We start from the raw sequence: 19,159 nt of genomic DNA on the forward strand, positions 1-19,159 counted from the left end.
TACGTACTCATCCTGTGCAGGGTTGTGGACTCAAGCATATCGCAGCTGACATTGGGCGTGATGGGATTGGACAATAATCCAGTAATAAAAATATTTTTATAATTTCCTGTTTAATCATATCATAAAATAATTCAAATATCTATATATAAATTAAAAAGTTTAATTTTACAGAAATCTGTCACAGCATGGCATCCTCAAAACCTGCTCACTCTTTGACACTGATTTATTATTTCATCCAGACACAATTAATTATTACAGAATAAGTTTAGAACAGAGGAGCACACTGTCAACAAAACTACTTTATTGCTGCTCATTCCTCTTGGAATACAAATTCTGAATTGAAGTGCAAACATATTAGTTCAGTCAAGAGATAAGGAGGATGTAGGAATGATTATATTGGACTTGTGAAAGACATCAGACATTCATTCAACACATGTTTGCCATGTCTTGGCAATAAAACTTCAGTTCCCACTCAGAAAGAAGGTGGGAGCAAAACAATGTGCAGTCTCAATATAAAGGGCTGGCAAGTACAGTCTGACTATTACCTGCTTTAGGGACAGCAAGCCCACAGCTGCAACGATGAGGTGGAGATGTGTGTGGTTGTGTTTCCTTGCTTTGTCTGTTGCCAGTGTCACTGATGTCCAAGCCAGACTGGGTAAGACTCTGATGGTTTTGGATACTGTAGAACACTTTTCATGACTGTGTGAATGGATTATTCTGCTTGATTTATACACACAAATGATGTTTAGCACTGTCTCCAATGTCAGCTATGTAGAGCATTTGGTAACTCAACATTGTTTTCTACACTTTAAAATATTGCCCAGTTCGCAACCATGTCAGCAGCATCTGCAGCACATGGGGCAGAGAGCACTTCAAGACGTTTGATGGTGATGTGTACCAGTTCCCTGGTATGTGTGAATACAACCTGGCCTCAGACTGCCATGAATCCTACCAGGAATTCTCAGTGCACATGAAGAGGAAAGAGAATGATGGAAACCCTACAGTTAGTTATGTGTCGGTCACCATCAGTGACCTTTCATTCCACCTCACCAAGAGCCTGGTCACTGTGAATGGCTTGCCGTGAGTAAAAAAGCAATTTAGCCTGTGAAAGCCACTGTACTCTACTTTTCTATGATTTTTCTGCATTATAGTAAAAAATATATTCTCTTGTTCCCAGTATCAAAATGCCATACTACAATGCAGGAGTACAAGTAGAAGAAAATGCTGTTTACATCAAGCTCCAATCTAAAGTCGGCATCATTGTCGTGTGGAATGGTGATGATGCAGTCATGGTAAACAGGTTTTCATCTTCTACACTGCTTTTCAATTTTTTAATATTACAATACAATTGTGGAAAACCTGTTATAACCCCTTGCTGTGTCGTAGGTGGAACTGGATCCTGACTATGCTAATCGTACTTGTGGGCTTTGTGGAGACTTCAACGGTGTTTCTGTCTACAATGAATTAATTCATAATGGTATACATGGTTATTCACTTTGTGTAATAATGAATTTCAACAATCATCCACTGTATCTTTGACATTTCACACTATGATTGCAATACGCAGGTCGCAAAATCAGCCCCATTGAGTTTGGCAACAAACAGAAAGTCCATCATCCAAACGACGATTGTGAGGACCCCTACGAAGAGGAAGAGGAATCACCGGAGGCTGTTACTGTGCCGGATTCATGCAAGGAGTTTGTGAGTTTATTATCCAACTAGTTTTATCAACAGTGATATTTAGTAGCATTTGCAACAGAGTAACTTTGTCTCTGTTGCCTGTCTCCCTTTTCCCGTTTAGCAAACGACCTGTGACCAGATGCTGCGTTCAGAGTCCTGGAGCTCCTGCACCAAACTAATTAACCCTGAACCTTACATCCAGGCCTGTGTGCAGGACATGTGTGGCTGCACCAACAGTACAAATGACTTCTGCGTCTGCAGCACACTGTCTGAGTTGTCTCGACAGTGTTCACATGCAGGAGGGCAGCCTCCCAACTGGAGGACACCTCAGTTCTGTGGTAACGTTTTGTGCCCTCTTTTCTGTTTTGTTTTCATCTTTATATTTTATACGGCACTGAGCAATCAGCTCAGTGAAAAGATTAAATTAAATTGTCTCATGCAGCTTTAGGATGAGAGGATTAATTATATTCTATTTGGAAAAAATACATTTAAAAACTACATAAAGACAGGCCAGATATGTCTACTTTTCTGTCTGACTTCACAGTGTCAAAGGTCAGAATGTTATATTCTAGTTACTGGCACTCATTGAGCTGAACAATTTCTGTGTAATAGATATGATTTAAAACAGTTCAAACTACATAAGTGCAAGTACAATAAGCACATAAAAAATCTACTTTTGTTACACTTAATCAAAGGAGTTACATCCACCCTTGATATGCTATTGAATATATCACATAAATTCATATCTACTTCCATATATTTTCAATTGTACCGTATCTTCACAGCTAAACAATGCCCATTCAATATGGTTTATGAAGAGAGCGGTTCCCCTTGCATGGATACATGCACACATCTAGATACAAGTTCCCTGTGTGAGGACCACAAAATGGATGGCTGCTTCTGTCCTCTTGGTTAGTGCTGTTTACATGTGCACACTTTTCACTTTTTATTACCCTTAAAGTTTCCTTTAGAATTCATCTTCCTAGTCTGTGAATATTCATGTTCATGTCACGTGTCTACTAAAGGAACTGTGTTTGATGATATTTCCATGAGAGGGTGTATTGCTCAATCTGAATGTCAGTGCAAGCACGACAAAATCTATAACTCCGGTGAGGTTTACCAACAGGACAGAGAGAAATGGTATGTCACATATTTCATAACGTCTACATAATATTTCGTCTGGTCTCCTTAATTGTGTTTTATTTTTGATAACTTATTTTGGTTGTTTCAGTACATGTTTTGAGGGTAGATGGGCTTGTGAGAGCCTTCAAATGCCTGCTACATGTTCAGTTGAAGAGGGTTCATATGTAACTACCTTTGATGGGAAAACTTACACCTTCCATGGAGACTGTTACTACACCCTAGCCAAGGTGGAAAGCAAGGTGAATGAGTCATTGCTTTCTTCTATTAAATGTTAAAAATATATAACCTGCTGATGAAAAACATAATTTGTTATTCATTCACTTCTGCTCACACTATGTATATTTCAGAATGATGTAAGTCCGAAGTTTACCATCCTGGTTCAGTTGGTGCCATGTGCAAATCAGAAGTCAGACACTTGTCTTAAGAGCCTTAAAATCCTGCTGAACAATGACAGAAACAATGTGAGTTAAAGCCTGTCAGTTAAGAAGACTAGTCATTTATAAATTCATAATGATATCTGCAACACTCTTAATGATCGATTCTGTTTTTATTCAGGTATTAATGTTCACTTCCGATGGCACAGTAAAGCAGAATATGCAGACCATCAGTTTGCCATACCACTCAGGTGGGTCCGACAATATTATTGTCTTCTGTCATTTATGCTATGACATTAGCAAATGATCTGACTGTTTTTGTATTTCTCTTTATTCAAAGGTGATGTCAACATATTCCACGCTTCATCCTTTCACATCTTGCTCCAGACCAGTTTTGGGTTGCAAATTCAGATCCAGCATGTGCCTGTCATGCAAGTCTATGTCAGCCTGGAACAGAGCTACAGAGCAAAGACACGTGGTAAGTTTTACATTTGTCTTAACATGAAATCAAAACGTATCGTACTGTCAAAATACAGTATATTTACAATAAAGTATTTGTTGCTGTAGGCAGTACATATTGTGAAAAAATGCCCAAAACTTCAATCAGTTGTTTGTGACAATACTATCTTATATATTTAACAATGAAACACCCATTGGCCAAGTAGTACTAAACAGGTGGACACAAATATGTATGATAATATTTATTTAATAGTTGTTTTTCATGACAGTGATTACACAGAAAATTTCAAGATCCATGGCTGTTACCCATCATCTTTCCCACACCCCTGAATCCGTCCAAATAAACAAACAAACAAAAAACAAACAGTATACATAAAGTAGATAAATACATGAGTAAATGAAATAGGGGGTGGATTTGGTGTCAAATATACATCATTTGTATCTTCTCTCATTTTATCTTAATTCAAATAAATTAACCATATTCCTAATCTATTTTGTAAGTTGCATTACAGTAATGATGCCAACTTTGTGGTTTCCACCAATTGTTGGTTATCTATGTATAAGTGCTGATAAAATTCTAAATTAATTCTAAAATATTTGGTTTCTTCAGGTTTATGTGGAAACTACAACATGGTCCTGTCTGATGACATGAAGACACCTCAGGGGATCGTGGAGGGAACAGCAGCAACTTTTAGTAACTCCTGGAAAGCTAACTTCATGTGCCAAGATGGCGAGGAAAGACTTGATGACCCCTGTGCCCTCAGTGTGGAAAATGGTAAAAAGCAGTGGCTCATTATTCTACAGTTGTCTGGTTTGTCTACTGTTTTTTTGTGTGTGTGTATTTCTTAGATTGATTCTCAGCTTTAAATACTTATTTATAGTCTGCAAGTATGTTATCTTTAAGGCAATTAGACAGTTCAACATAATTGTAGACATTAAACGTAAAATGTAAATTGTTCATCCACTCTTAGAGAATTACGCCAAACACTGGTGCGCCTTGCTGCTAAGTCCAAACAGTACCTTTGCGCAGTGCCATTCAGCGGTGGATCCTGAGATGTACTATAAGGTACAGCAAAACCTTTCTGTTTGTCTTTCATTGAATAAAATTTTCATGGGATTGTAATTCTCTAAAAGTGTTTGCTGTCTTCTGCAGCGATGTACTTATGCTAGCTGTAACTGTGAGAAGAGTGAGGCCTGCCTGTGTGCCGTCTTCTCCTCCTATGCACGAGCTTGTGCATCAAAGGGAGTGTTCTTGACAGACTGGAGAGAGAACGTGTGCGGTAAGGATTTCTGTCATTATGTTGTGGTAAAAGGATTTCTGGAGTTTGATGAACATCTTCTTTTTCATTACTTAGTCATAAAACTATGAAGTAACCATCCTCACATTGTGCACAAAACAGATAAATACACAAGGAGCTGCCCAGAATCTCAGACCTTCTCTTACAAGCATCAGAGATGCCAGTTGACTTGCAGATCGCTTGGCTCAAAGCAGCAAAGCTGCACTTCTGACTTCTTGCCTGTGGATGGCTGCTCCTGCTCTGAGGGTCTCTATCTAAATGAAAATGGCATGTGCGTCCCCATGGCAAAATGTCCCTGCTACCATAACGAAGTCTACATCAAGCCAGGAAAGTCCATCAGCATCAAAGACGAGCACTGGTGAGTCAGTTGTTTGTAATTTGGTGTCATTGGACATCAAATCAATTATCCTAAACTAATGTTTTAGATTGTAATGCCTGTAGTATATGATATTTACAGAAACAACATTTTTAGTCTTTAAGTACCTTTGTGTTGCCTCTTATAGCTTTGGTGTCTTTTTCTAGTGTGTGCACCAATGGAATGCTTCATTGCCATTCTTGGAGAGCCCGCTCATCAAGTAATTTTTTAAGTTTTTTGTTTGTTTCTTTACCACAGCACAAGCATTTGGTTGATACAGTGTATATTAAATCAATTTCTACTTCTGTTACAGCATGCCCTTCTCCAAAAGTATTCTACAACTGCTCCACTGTGGGCACAGGAGAGCTTGGACTGCAGTGTGCTCGAACTTGTTTGAATCTGGACAGCGATGATTGTGTGAGCTATTTTTGTTGCTGTGTCCAAATTGACCTCTTAGTCTCAAATCATGGATCTAATATTTATTTCCTGAATTTAATGTTGGATAGTATGTTAAATTGAAGATGTAAAACATTGAATATACTGTGGTGACACAGTTTTGAACAGTAATTTTTAACCATATCAGTAATTTTTTTCTCACTTTCTATCATCTTCCCAGGTCTCCACAGAGTGTGAATCTGGCTGTCAGTGTCCAGGTGGCCTCATCGATGATGGCAAAGGCTCCTGTGTGAAAGAAAATGAATGTCCATGTCAGCATGATGGCCGTCTTTATGCACCGGGAACAAAAATCCCTAACCAGTGCAACACCTGGTATGACCTTGTTTTTAATCAGACGTATATTATAGCATGGTAAAATGTAAAATGTTATCATATTTGCCTGCATGTTTTACTTAATTGCAGTATTCAAACCACTATTATTTTTGACCATTTCTAATACATCTAGCACCTGCAAAAGTGGAAAATGGGAGTGCACAAAGAAAAAATGTCCAGGAGCTTGCATTATTTATGGGAGTGGTCACTACAATACATTTGATCAGCGAACATATGGGTTTCATGGACATTGTGCCTATGTTGCTGTTAAGGTAAACAAAGCATGTCAAAATCTTCTAAAACTTCAAAACTAATATGATCTTGCTCTCCTGGGGATCAATTACACTTCTGTTTTATGTTCTAGCTTTTCTTTAACAATCTTAAAGTATTGTGGATTAGTAAAGGCCAAGCTGAAGTTTGATTTGATCAATGGTCTCTGTCTACTATAAAGCAAACACACAAACTATCTAATGAATCTCTCTCTTTTAAGAACAAATGTGGCAATAACACAGTACAGGACAACTTTGGAGTTATCACAGAAAATATACCATGTGGATCTACAGGCACCACATGCTCCAAAACTGTCAGAATCCAACTGGGGGTAAGACCTAATACCAACACTTGCCTACAATATTGAACATAATTAAATAAATTATGTCATATATCAAACTGCGGTTTTTACATTACAATTAAAGCAACAGAAATATCTTTAACATTACAGCGAATGGAAGTCAAACTGTCAAAGGGTGAATATAAAGAAGAGGACCTGGGACATGGCCCTCAGATTCAGTACAAAATAAGGAAGGTTGGGTTGTATCTGGTTATAGAATCTGCCATTGGTCTGACAGTGATGTGGGATCGCAAAACAACTGTTCGCGTCTTCCTGGAACCACAGCACAGCGTGAGTCACAGTGATTGTTTTAGTGATGATGACTGAAATCTCTTACAGTAAGAGTTTAGTGCTAGAGTTTTCATATGATGTACCATTTTTTCCTCATCTGTAGTTTATTTGTCTTTGCTGATCATCTTAAACCACTTGTAAAGCTTTGGGACTACAATGCCATTGATGTACAGTATGTACACATTGCTGAAAAGTCCTTAAGTCACTTATTACAATATTCATAACATGAAGTAAATACAATAGAATATTATGTTTGTCAACATAATGCAAGTGTATTAATGCCTGGAACATGCTTGTTTCTTGTATTATGCTATGAAATATTGTCCTCATATAAAACTTGACTACTTTTGTTTGCCTGTACAGGGAGAGGTATGTGGCCTGTGTGGAGATTTTGATGGTGATGGACAGAATGACTTCACCACCCAGGGTCAGCTGGTAGTGAGCAGTCCGTTAGAATTTGCAAACAGCTGGAAAGCGTCAAGCAGCTGCAAAGATGCGGAAATTAATGTTGACCCTTGTGGAGCAAGACCCAATAGACATCACTGGGCAAAAATGATGTGCAGCATTATAACTGCAAAGGACGGCACTTTCAAAGACTGCCACAATAAGGTAATGACATATTTGTTTCAAATTTATCATTATTTAAAGTTCCATGATTGCAAACATTAAACCCATTTTTAAAAATCTATCATATATTTTGATAACTGAACAGGTAGAGCCCCATCCATTTTATGAAAACTGTGTGAAAGACTCATGTGCCTGTGACTCTGGAGGAGACTGTGAGTGTTTTTGCACAGCAGTTGCAGCTTATGCTCAAGCTTGTAATGAGGCCGATGTCTGTGTTGCATGGAGAACTCCAGAAATCTGCCGTAAGTAAACAACACTTTTTCCCTCAGACTAAACTGAGGTTTTTCAGCCTTTTCTGGCCTAAGACCCTGTTTTACCATCCCCAAATCCTTATGGCCCCAGCATTTAGAGATTTAGAGATTTGTCAAGATATGTGTGATGTATATATGAGAATGGTTTGCTATTCTTTTCTTTATAAACAGGACACCTAATATTCTGCCCTGTTTGTTTTGTATTATATATTTAATGTGTGAATGGACACCAAATGTAATTAAAGCTAATATATGTTACAGAGACTCTATAAGCATCAGTGCATGCTTCATAAAATGTATATTGTAATGTATAAGACTGCAATGATTTGTATAATTTAATATATACTTAAATTAAGTGCAATTTAGTATTATAAAATGTTCTTGAATTTATTTAGTTTTGAATTGGCTTAAAGGTTGTTTTCATCATTATCTATTTTAGTTTTAGTATTATAGTCATAAACTTCCTAAGTTTAACTACAACTAAATGAAATCCTCAGGCCTAAAATAAATATTATGAATAAAGAAAGAATGTATCAGATGAAGTTTATGTTTGAGTTGTCTTTCACTGACACATCAACATTTCTTTTATTTAAAACATTACATACCTTGTCTCTTTTCTTCTAGCTGTCTTTTGTGATTACTACAACAACCCAGGTGAATGCAAGTGGCACTACAACCCTTGCCACACACCTTGCTACAAGACCTGCTTGAATCCACAAGAAAATTGTAACAACCATATACCCAACCTGGAAGGTAAGTGGTTAACTCACAATGTCTTACCTTACTTCTGATTAATGTGCTAGTTTATCTTAAATGTTGTCCTATGTGACTTACTGTATGTGACAAAATGAGACAAGAGATTCAAAGACTACCTGGCCAGCTTAAGCTTTTGTGATTTTTGCAGGCTGTTACCCTGTATGCCCAGAAGATAAGCCCATATTTGATGAGGAGACCCAGATGTGTGTGGAGGAATGTACAGGCTGCTTTTACAACGGGTCTAGATACGAGGAAGAGGAAGTCATTTACAATGTGACGGACAATTTGGGAATGTGCTACTATGCAATATGCATTAATGCAACAGTGATACATGAAAATGAAACCTGCTCTGTTACTGTCTCAACAACAACTATGGCCACCACTACACTTGTAACCTCACCAACCCAACCTCCCACTACAACTGCAGGGCCAACCACAATCACAATATCTACGACCACACCAACCGAACCTCCCACTACAACTGCAGGGCCAACCACAACCACAAAATCTACGACCCCACCAACTGAACCTCCCACTACAACTGCAGTGCCAACCACAACCACAAAATCTACGACCACACCAACCCAACCTCCCACTACAACTGCAGGGCCAACCACAACCACAATATCTACAACCACACCAACCGAACCTCCAACTACAAGTGCAGGGCCAACCACAACCACAAAAGCTACAACCGAACCTCCCACTACAACTGCAGGGCCAACCACAACAAAATCTACAACTTTGTCAACTACCATAACTCCTACCACCACTCCATGTATTACAACGTGTCAATGGTCAGAGTGGTATGATGTGCATAACCCACAAAAGGACAAAAGTGACTGGGAAACATATCAAAACATCACAAATAGCGGTAAACAAATATGCAAAAATCCCAAAGAAATTGAGTGTGGATTAACAGATTATCCTGACAAAGACTTCAATGACTTTGTGAGTCAAACTGGCCAAGTTGTTACTTGTGATGTGGGATATGGTCTTATATGTAGAAAAGAGGACCAATTCAGACCGCCACGAAAATGCTTCAACTATAAGATCAGAGTATGTTGTGAGGTTGAGATATGTAATACCACAACCCCATCAACCAAACCTTCCACTACAACTGCAGGGCCAACCACAACCACAATATCTACGACCACACCAACCGAACCTCCCACTACAACTGCAGGGCCAACCACAACCACAAAATCTACGACCACACCAACCGAACCTCCCACTACAACTGCAGGGCCAACCACAACCACAAAATCTACGACCCCGCCAACCGAACCTCCCACTACAACTGCAGGGCCAACCACAACCACAAAAGCTACAACTGAACCTCCCACTACAACTGCAGGGCCAACCACAACCACAAAAGCTACAACCCCACCAACCCAACTTCCCACTACAACTGCAGGGCCAACCACAACCACAAAATTTACGACCACACCAACTGAACCTCCCACTACAACTGCAGGGCCAACCACAACCACAAAATCAACGACCACACCAACCCAACCTCCCACTACAACTCCAGGGCCAACCACAACCACAAAAGCTACAACTGAACCTCCCACTACAACTGCAGGGCCAACCACAACCACAAAAGCTACGACCCCACCAACCCAACCTCCCACTACAACTGCAGGGCCAACCACAACCACAAAATCTCCGACCACACCAACTGAACCTCCCACTACAACTGCAGGGCCAACCACAACCACAAAAGCTACGACCACACCAACCGAACCTCCCACTACAACTCCAGGGCCAACCACAACCACAAAAGCTACAACTGAACCTCCCACTACAACTGCAGGGCCAACCACAACCACAAAAGCTACGACCACACCAACCCAACCTCCCACTACAACTGCAGGGCCAACCACAACCACAATATCTACGACCACACCAACTGAACTTCCCACTACAACTGCAGGGCCAACCACAACCACAACCACAAAAGCTACAACCGAACCTCCCACTACAACTGCAGGGCCAACCACAACAAAATCTACAACTTTGTCAACTACCATAACTCCTACCACTACTCCATGTATTACAACGTGTCAATGGTCAGAGTGGTATGATGTGCATAACCCACAAAAGGACAAAAGTGACTGGGAAACATATCAAAACATCACAAATAGCGGTAAACAAATATGCAAAAATCCCAAAGAAATTGAGTGTGGATTAACAGATTATCCTGACAAAGACTTCAATGACTTTGTGAGTCAAACTGGCCAAGTTGTTACTTGTGATGTGGGATATGGTCTTATATGTAGAAAAGAGGACCAATTCAGACCGCCACGAAAATGCTTCAACTATAAGATCAGAGTATGTTGTGAGGTTGAGATATGTAATACCACAACCCCATCAACCAAACCTTCCACTACAACTGCAGGGCCAACCACAACCACAATATCTACGACCCCACCAACCAAACCTCCCACTACAACTGCAGAGCCAACCACAACCACAAAAGCTACGACCACACCAACCAAACCTCCCACTACAACTCCAGGGCCAACCACAACCACAAAAGCTACAACTGAACCTCCCACTACAACTGCAGGGCCAACCACAACCACAAAAGCTACGACCACACCAACCCAACCTCCCACTACAACTGCAGGGCCAACCACAACCACAAAATCTACGACCACACCAACTGAACCTCCCACTACAACTGCAGGGCCAACCACAACCACAAAATCTACGACCACACCAACCCAACCTCCCACTACAACTGCAGGACCAACCACAACCACAATATCTACGACCACACCAACCGAACCTCCAACTACAACTGCAGGGCCAACCACAACCACAAAATCTACGACCCCACCAACCCAACCTCCCACTACAACTGCAGGGCCAACCACAACCACAAAATCTCGACCACACCAACCCAACCTCCCACTACAACCGAAGAGCCAACCACAACCACAAAATCTGCACACCAACCGCCAACTACAACTGCAGGGCCAACCACAACCACAAAAGCTCCGACCCCACCAACCGAACCTCCCACTACAACTCCAGGGCCAACCACAACCACAAAAGCTACAACTGAACCTCCCACTACAACTGCAGGGCCAACCACAACCACAAAAGCTACGACCCCACCAACCCAACCTCCCACTACAACTGCAGGGCCAACCACAACCACAAAATCTACGACCACACCAACTGAACCTCCCACTACAACTGCAGGGCCAACCACAACCACTAAATCTACGACCACACCAACCAAACCTCCCACTACAACTGCAGGGCCAACCACAACCACAAAATCTACGACCACACCAACCCAACCTCCCACTACAACTCCAGGGCCAACCACAACCACAAAAGCTACAACTGAACCTTCCACTACAACTGCAGGGCCAACCACAACCACAAAAGCTACGACCCCACCAACCCAACCTCCCACTACAACTGCAGGGCCAACCACAACCACAAAATCAACGACCACACCAACCCAACCTCCCACTACAACCGCAGGGCCAACCACGACCACAATATCTACGACCACACCAACCGAACCTCCAACTACAACTGCAGGGCCAACCACAACCACAAAAGCTACGACCCCACCAACCGAACCTCCCACTACAACTGCAGGGCCAACCACAACCACAAAAGCTCCGACCCCACCAACCGAACCTCCCACTACAACTCCAGGGCCAACCACAACCACAAAAGCTACAACTGAACCTCCCACTACAACTGCAGGGCCAACCACAACCACAAAAGCTACGACCCCACCAACCCAACCTCCCACTACAACTGCAGGGCCAACCACAACCACAAAATCTACGACCACACCAACTGAACCTCCCACTACAACTGCAGGGCCAACCACAACCACTAAATCTACGACCACACCAACCAAACCTCCCACTACAACTGCAGGGCCAACCACAACCACAAAATCTACGACCACACCAACCCAACCTCCCACTACAACTCCAGGGCCAACCACAACCACAAAAGCTACAACTGAACCTTCCACTACAACTGCAGGGCCAACCACAACCACAAAAGCTACGACCCCACCAACCCAACCTCCCACTACAACTGCAGGGCCAACCACAACCACAAAATCAACGACCACACCAACCCAACCTCCCACTACAACCGCAGGGCCAACCACGACCACAATATCTACGACCACACCAACCGAACCTCCAACTACAACTGCAGGGCCAACCACAACCACAAAAGCTACGACCCCACCAACCGAACCTCCCACTACAACTGCAGGGCCAACCACAACCACAAAATCTACGACCACACCAACCCAACCTCCCACTACAACCGCAGGGCCAACCACGACCACAATATCTACGACCACACCAACCGAACCTCCAACTACAACTGCAGGGCCAACCACAACCACAAAAGCTACGACCCCACCAACCGAACCTCCCACTACAACTCCAGGGCCAACCACAACCACAAAAGCTACAACTGAACCTCCCACTACAACTGCAGGGCCAACCACAACCACAAAAGCTACGACCCCACCAACCCAACCTCCCACTACAACTGCAGGGCCAACCACAACCACAAAATCTACGACCACACCAACTGAACCTCCCACTACAACTGCAGGGCCAACCACAACCACAATATCTACGACCACACCAACCCAACCTCCCACTACAACTGCAGGGCCAACCACAACCACAAAAGCTACAACTGAACCTCCCACTGCAACTGCAGGGCCAACCACAACCACAAAATCTACGACCCCACCAACCCAACCTCCCACTACATCTGCAGGGCCAACCACAACCACAAAAGCTACGACCCCACCAACCAAACCTCCCACTACAACTGCAGGGCCAACCACAACCACAAAGGCTACGACCACACCAACCGAACCACCCACTACAACTGCAGGTCCAACCACAACCACAAAATCTACGACCACACCAACCCAACCTCCCACTACAACTGCAGGGCCAACCACAACCACAAAAGCTACGACCGCACCAACCCAACCTCCAACTACAACTGCAGGGCCAACTACAACCACAAAAGCTACGACCCCTCCAACCCAACCTCCCTCTACAACTGCAGGGCCAACCAAAACCACACCCACAAAGTCCACAACTGCACCAACCGAACCTCCTACTACAACTGAAAAGCCAACTACTGTTTCGACAACTTCTACAACATTAGAAACGCCTGTCACTGGTCCAACACCTGTGAAGCCATCATCTCCCCCCATTGTCGTCCACACTACAACGTCTGAAACGACACCATCAACAATAATCACGCCAAGTGTCACTACGGAATGCTTCTGTATAGTTAATGGCAAGCATTATAGGCCAGGTAAGACAAGACAGACATTAATTATGTCTTTGACAGTGACAAGTAATATAAGGTCTCATATTCCTGTTTTCATATTACCACTGTTTAATCCATTCTATTCATTGTTTTTCTCATCTTTAGGGGATGTAATATTTGACAGGGAACACATCGGATCAGATGTGTGTCTCACAATGATATGTTCTGATATTTGTGAGATTCACAACAAGACTGAAATTTGCGTGTCCACGACTGTGCCTACAAGCACAACTTTGGTGCCTACAACCACAACTTTTGTGCCTACCTGCCCTGAATGGGAAGTAACAGTAAGAATCTTAACGTATCTAGCACATTAAAATATATACTATTTTATTTTATACTCATATTTAATAACACTGCACATCAGCACATGAAAAGAAAACAAGCTTTCTTGCAGTTTTTTACAAAATACTTCAACAAACCAATGATTTTCCCCATTTTTTCTCTTTACATCAGCAAAATGAGACCTTTTATCTGTGCAACTGCACCATGGCCAGATGCATTGAGAACAATACAATTGAAATAATTCCATATGAATGTCCACCCATTGAGAACATCACTTGTGCCAATGGAAAGAAACCAGTTCTTGTGTATGATGAGTATCACTGCTGCCAACATTTCGCTTGTGACTGTAAGTTTTTCTGTGGTTAAAAGACTGTATGACATATTTATTGACTCATATGTTTCTCTTTTAAATTATTTTTGGATTTTGAACTTACTTTGTGTTTCTTTTCAGGTGTATGTGAAGGGTGGGGAGATCCCCATTACATCACATTTGATGGATTATACTACAGTTATCAAGGAAACTGTACTTATGTCTTGATGGAAGAGATTTTACCAATACATAAGTTGAAGATTTATATTGACAATGTCTTCTGTGATCCAGCTGAAGATGTTTCTTGTCCGCGTTCGATAATTGTATCGTACAAATCACAAGCTGTCACACTCATAAATCATAACCTTATTGGAGCAGCGCAGTTAGAGGTATATATGGTGATATGAAAGCTTTATTGTACATTCTGAAAAACTCACCAGACTAACTACGAGTATATTATTGTCAATATAAAGGAAATAGCAATGATGGATCATTTTGTCATAGTATATTATATTTTTTATTGTCATATAGTGTATTTACTTTTTTCCCTGTAGGCACTCAAAGATGGAGTAAGTTTGAAACTGCCTTATTCACATCAAGGTGTTAAGATCTTGAATTCAGGTATTAACTTGATTTTGGAGATCCCTCATCTAAACGTGGTCATTACATTTGGAATAACTGGCTTTAGTGTCACCCTTCCATATCAACACTTTGGCAGAAACACACAGGGTCATTGTGGTAAGAACATTTCTCTCTCCAGTTGCCATATTGGTAAATAATTTAGAAGAGTTTAGACTGTATATTAACTGTTTTGTGACTCTACTGTCAGGGACATGCAATAACAACCAGGCTGATGACTGCAGGTTGCCTGGAGGCCAGCTGGTGGAAAGTTGTGCTGTGATGGCTGACTATTGGCTTGCAAAAGAAATTTCCCAACCCAACTGCCAGATACCATCTGTACTGCCCACCAGTATACCTGAACCTCCACCAACCTTAACTCCATGCAAGCCAGACTCCATATGTGACCTGCTTAAGAGCAGGTAGACATTCTCTAATCCATTGTAGTAGTTCACATTCATCCCCTTAACTTTGACATATTGCAGTTAAAACACTATATATTTTTTATTTGTGTTTTTGTTTGTTTTACTTTCACAGTGTCTTTGCAGAGTGCCATCCTTTTGTCTCTCCTGACAATTTCCACCGAGGTTGTGTTTTTGATAGCTGCCATGTTTCCAATCAAGTAGTGGAGTGCACAAGTTTGCAGACTTATGCTGCTGCCTGTGCTCAGGCTGGGGTTTGCCTTCACTGGAGGAACCACACCACACTGTGTGGTAAGCAAGCCCTCATTATTTTATGTTAAATGCTGGGATCAATAGAATCAGGAGGGGCAACTCATTTATTTTACTTTTGTTGCGTCTAGCACGCATTGAACAGGTTGCTGCACATTTTATTACATACAGTATGTACGCAGTATGTATTTTAAAAATAACCAATTGAGTTATTTTTTTCACTAACAGCAAGTAGCTGTCCATCAAACAAAGTTTATAAGCCATGTGGTCCTGCAGAACAGCCAACCTGTGAAGACAAGTAAGTTTCAACAAAAAATGAATTGTATTCATTTTAAAGTTCATTGTTCACATTAGCATTTCCTAAGACTAGGATCATAATGGCTAGTGGCAAGAAATATTTCTTGTTAACAACATAGTAGCAATAAGTATAGTAGAATATAGTGTATTTAATCAACTGTGTTTTAGAGATCTAAAAGAAATAACGTAAATTAACTTCTTTCTTGATGATTCTAAATTACAGTCCTAATGAAACTCCCATGAACATCACTACTGAGGGCTGCTTTTGTCCTGATGGAATGAAACTCTTCAACAAAGAGTCTGGCATATGTGTTGATAAGTGTGGTAAGTGTGGTGTATATCTTCAAGTCTTATCATTGAGCTGAATATGTTGTATCAATCATGAAGTTCTACAGGATTGCTAATTTTCCAACAGGATGTCTTGATCCTGAGGGCATTCCTCGTGAGGTGAGCAAAGTCTTCTATTCATATTCAGTTAATATCCTAACCAGTGTTGTTTACTTGCAAGAGACAATTAAATCACTACTGTGGTTTATTCTTTCAGTTTAATGAAAGGTTTGAGTACAAATGCCAAAACTGCATCTGTAAGGAGTCCATCAAGACTGTGACTTGCAAGCCTAAGGTGTGCCCAACACCACCTATAACAAACTGCACTGGTCCAGGGTTTGTCTTTGTCAACCAAACAGATCCGTCAGATCGCTGCTGTTCCACCTACGTTTGCCGTAAGACACGTAGCCTCAATTCACATTTGTCTTCCAGAGTTTTTCAGAATGCTATACATTGATCACAGTTCTTGAGGATGGCTCTTAACTATTTACTATCATCATCTTATCATCGCTACAGAATGTCACAGCAACACTTGCCCAGTCACCAACATGAACTGTCCAGTTGGATATATTTCAACTGTCAGTGTTCCTGAGGGAAAATGCTGTCCAGAACATACATGCGGTGAGCTCATTAATTCATAGTTTGAATTTATATAAAACCTAATGATGGCAGTGACACTTTTAACATCATTTCCATTGTCTTACTCTGTTGCAGTACCTAAAAGAGTTTGTGTCCACAAAGAAAGTGAATACCAGGTAAATAAGAAATGGAAATGTGAGGATGATTTGTCACATAATTTGTTAATATATCACTTTTGTCAATTAATGATTTCTTCTGCGTTCTGTATGGCTAGAAACAAAAGTAAGATTACATTTCTTCTTTATTTGCTAGCCTGGTTCTTCAGTTCCTGGATATAAATGTCAGGATTGTGTCTGTACCAATGTGGTGGACCCCAATTCTGGTCTATTTAAGATATCTTGTGAGTTTCAGCAATGTGAAAAACATTGTGACATGGTAAGAGAAATTACACCCTTGATACTCATACACACAATACATACAATGCAACTTGTTTTCCTCAGAATATGTTTACTGGGAAGGTGAACTTGAAAAACAGGACTTGGAAACTAAACTCCCCCCTTTCTCTCAGGGATATGAATATGTGGAACCTGATTCAGATGAATGCTGTGGGAAGTGTGTACAGACACACTGTGTCTTTGAAGTTAACGGTACCATGCAGTTTTTGATGGTAAGTTGGATCATCTCTGTTGGCTGTGACTCCACATGTTCATGTTTGATAGCTTAAAGTACCTCAGTATTTTGATATCTGTGTGTGTGTGTGTGTGTGTGTGTGTGTGTGTGTGTGTGTCTGGACATCCATTTCACTACTCTCCAGCCAGGACAAACCTGGTCACCACCTGAGAGTAAGTGTGAGTATTACAGCTGTGTTAAGAACGGTGAGACTTTAACAACGATTGGTTCAAACGTTGTCTGCCCGCCATTCCAGCAGACCAACTGCCAACCTGTAAGTATAACTTTCAATAAATTAATCTGGATTGACTAAACAAATGCTGTTGATGTTATACCAAATCATTTTTTGCAATACAAAACAAACGTCATCATCCCTTTTGAAAGTAGTTTGAAATGTTGTGTATTTTCCTCCTTAGGACACAATTCAGACTGCAGCAAATGGATGTTGTAAAATTTGTGAGTATAACATTTTCTTTACTTTTGGGTAGAAGGTACTTAAATGAAAACAAGCTAATTGTGTGTCTCTTTTGAAAAGGTGTGGAGAGGGAGAAGGCCTGCAAATTAGAGTCCATTAAAACCCATGTTATGCACAAGGGCTGTCGGTCTTACCAGGAGGTAGATATGCCATATTGTGAAGGATCCTGCAACACTTTCACCAAGTAAGGATGGTATTACTAATATTTCTCATTCCTCTAGAAAGTCAGTAACCCATTACATTTTGGTAATCTTAAAAATGTTTAGCTATAGTTTCTGCAGATTTAGAGTTTATTAATCAATCCTGCCTCTGTTTTCTTCAGGTACTCTGAAGCAGCAGCTATTCTGCAGCATTCTTGCTCCTGCTGTACGGAGACGCGCTCCAGCAATCGCACCGTTAACTTGCACTGCCTGAATGGAGATGTGGTTCCCTTCACTTACATCCATGTGGAGGAGTGTAGCTGTAGCCACACAGACTGCACCAGAACTGCTGGACAACCTGCTCGCAGGAGGCGATCGTCACATTAATGGATGTGCGATGTAAAAGTTTCTTCTCATATTGTCTTAACAGTCATTACATATCTTAACAAAATAATTGCCATTATAGAGAAAGTATTTATCCATTGATCAAATAAAAAACTGCAACTCAGTTTATGTCTCATCTCTTCTATTGTCTTGTTTGTGCCAATCCACCTTTTGTTTGCTTATTGTTTTAATTTGTTATCATGAATATCAATTTTTCAAAATAGTACGCATATTTATTCAAAACTACATTTATTATCAATTTCACACAGACCCAAAAGATATATCTTATGTGGTCCTTCATAATGAAAGTAAAATATGCTATCATTTGTGTATCACATAAAACATGGTTGGCAAAGTGAACAATAGAACTGAATACAGCATGATCAAGCATCTTGACTGCTTGTGGTGGAGTAGATAGGGTAAATGTAGGT

At 41.0% G+C, this 19,159-nt stretch overlaps 1 protein-coding gene across 1 annotated transcript; it reads left to right on the top strand.

The window, feature by feature from the left end:
- Positions 1-503: 503 nt before the first annotated feature.
- Positions 504-18,852, top strand: LOC122875154 (mucin-2-like). The gene is made up of 45 exons (XM_044193994.1): positions 504-655; positions 825-1,080; positions 1,178-1,292; positions 1,387-1,477; positions 1,568-1,701; positions 1,802-2,018; positions 2,466-2,591; positions 2,706-2,820; positions 2,912-3,062; positions 3,171-3,284; positions 3,379-3,448; positions 3,538-3,675; positions 4,267-4,431; positions 4,628-4,722; positions 4,810-4,936; positions 5,057-5,312; positions 5,477-5,529; positions 5,623-5,726; positions 5,926-6,077; positions 6,211-6,349; positions 6,568-6,678; positions 6,799-6,978; positions 7,342-7,587; positions 7,691-7,847; positions 8,481-8,609; positions 8,761-11,514; positions 11,547-13,958; positions 14,079-14,260; positions 14,430-14,604; positions 14,710-14,957; positions 15,123-15,306; positions 15,398-15,608; positions 15,724-15,899; positions 16,086-16,155; positions 16,378-16,478; positions 16,570-16,601; positions 16,699-16,876; positions 16,998-17,102; positions 17,196-17,236; positions 17,373-17,495; positions 17,629-17,727; positions 17,875-18,003; positions 18,146-18,185; positions 18,265-18,388; positions 18,527-18,852. The coding sequence occupies exons 1-45, from the start codon at positions 580-582 to the stop codon at positions 18,729-18,731; spliced, it is 11,106 nt and encodes a 3,701-aa protein (XP_044049929.1). The 5' UTR covers positions 504-579; the 3' UTR covers positions 18,732-18,852.
- Positions 18,853-19,159: the final 307 nt, after the last annotated feature.

The sequence above is a fragment of the Siniperca chuatsi genome, linkage group LG4 (genome assembly GCF_020085105.1).
Source record: "Siniperca chuatsi isolate FFG_IHB_CAS linkage group LG4, ASM2008510v1, whole genome shotgun sequence".
NCBI classification, from domain to species: Eukaryota; Metazoa; Chordata; class Actinopteri; order Centrarchiformes; family Sinipercidae; genus Siniperca; species Siniperca chuatsi.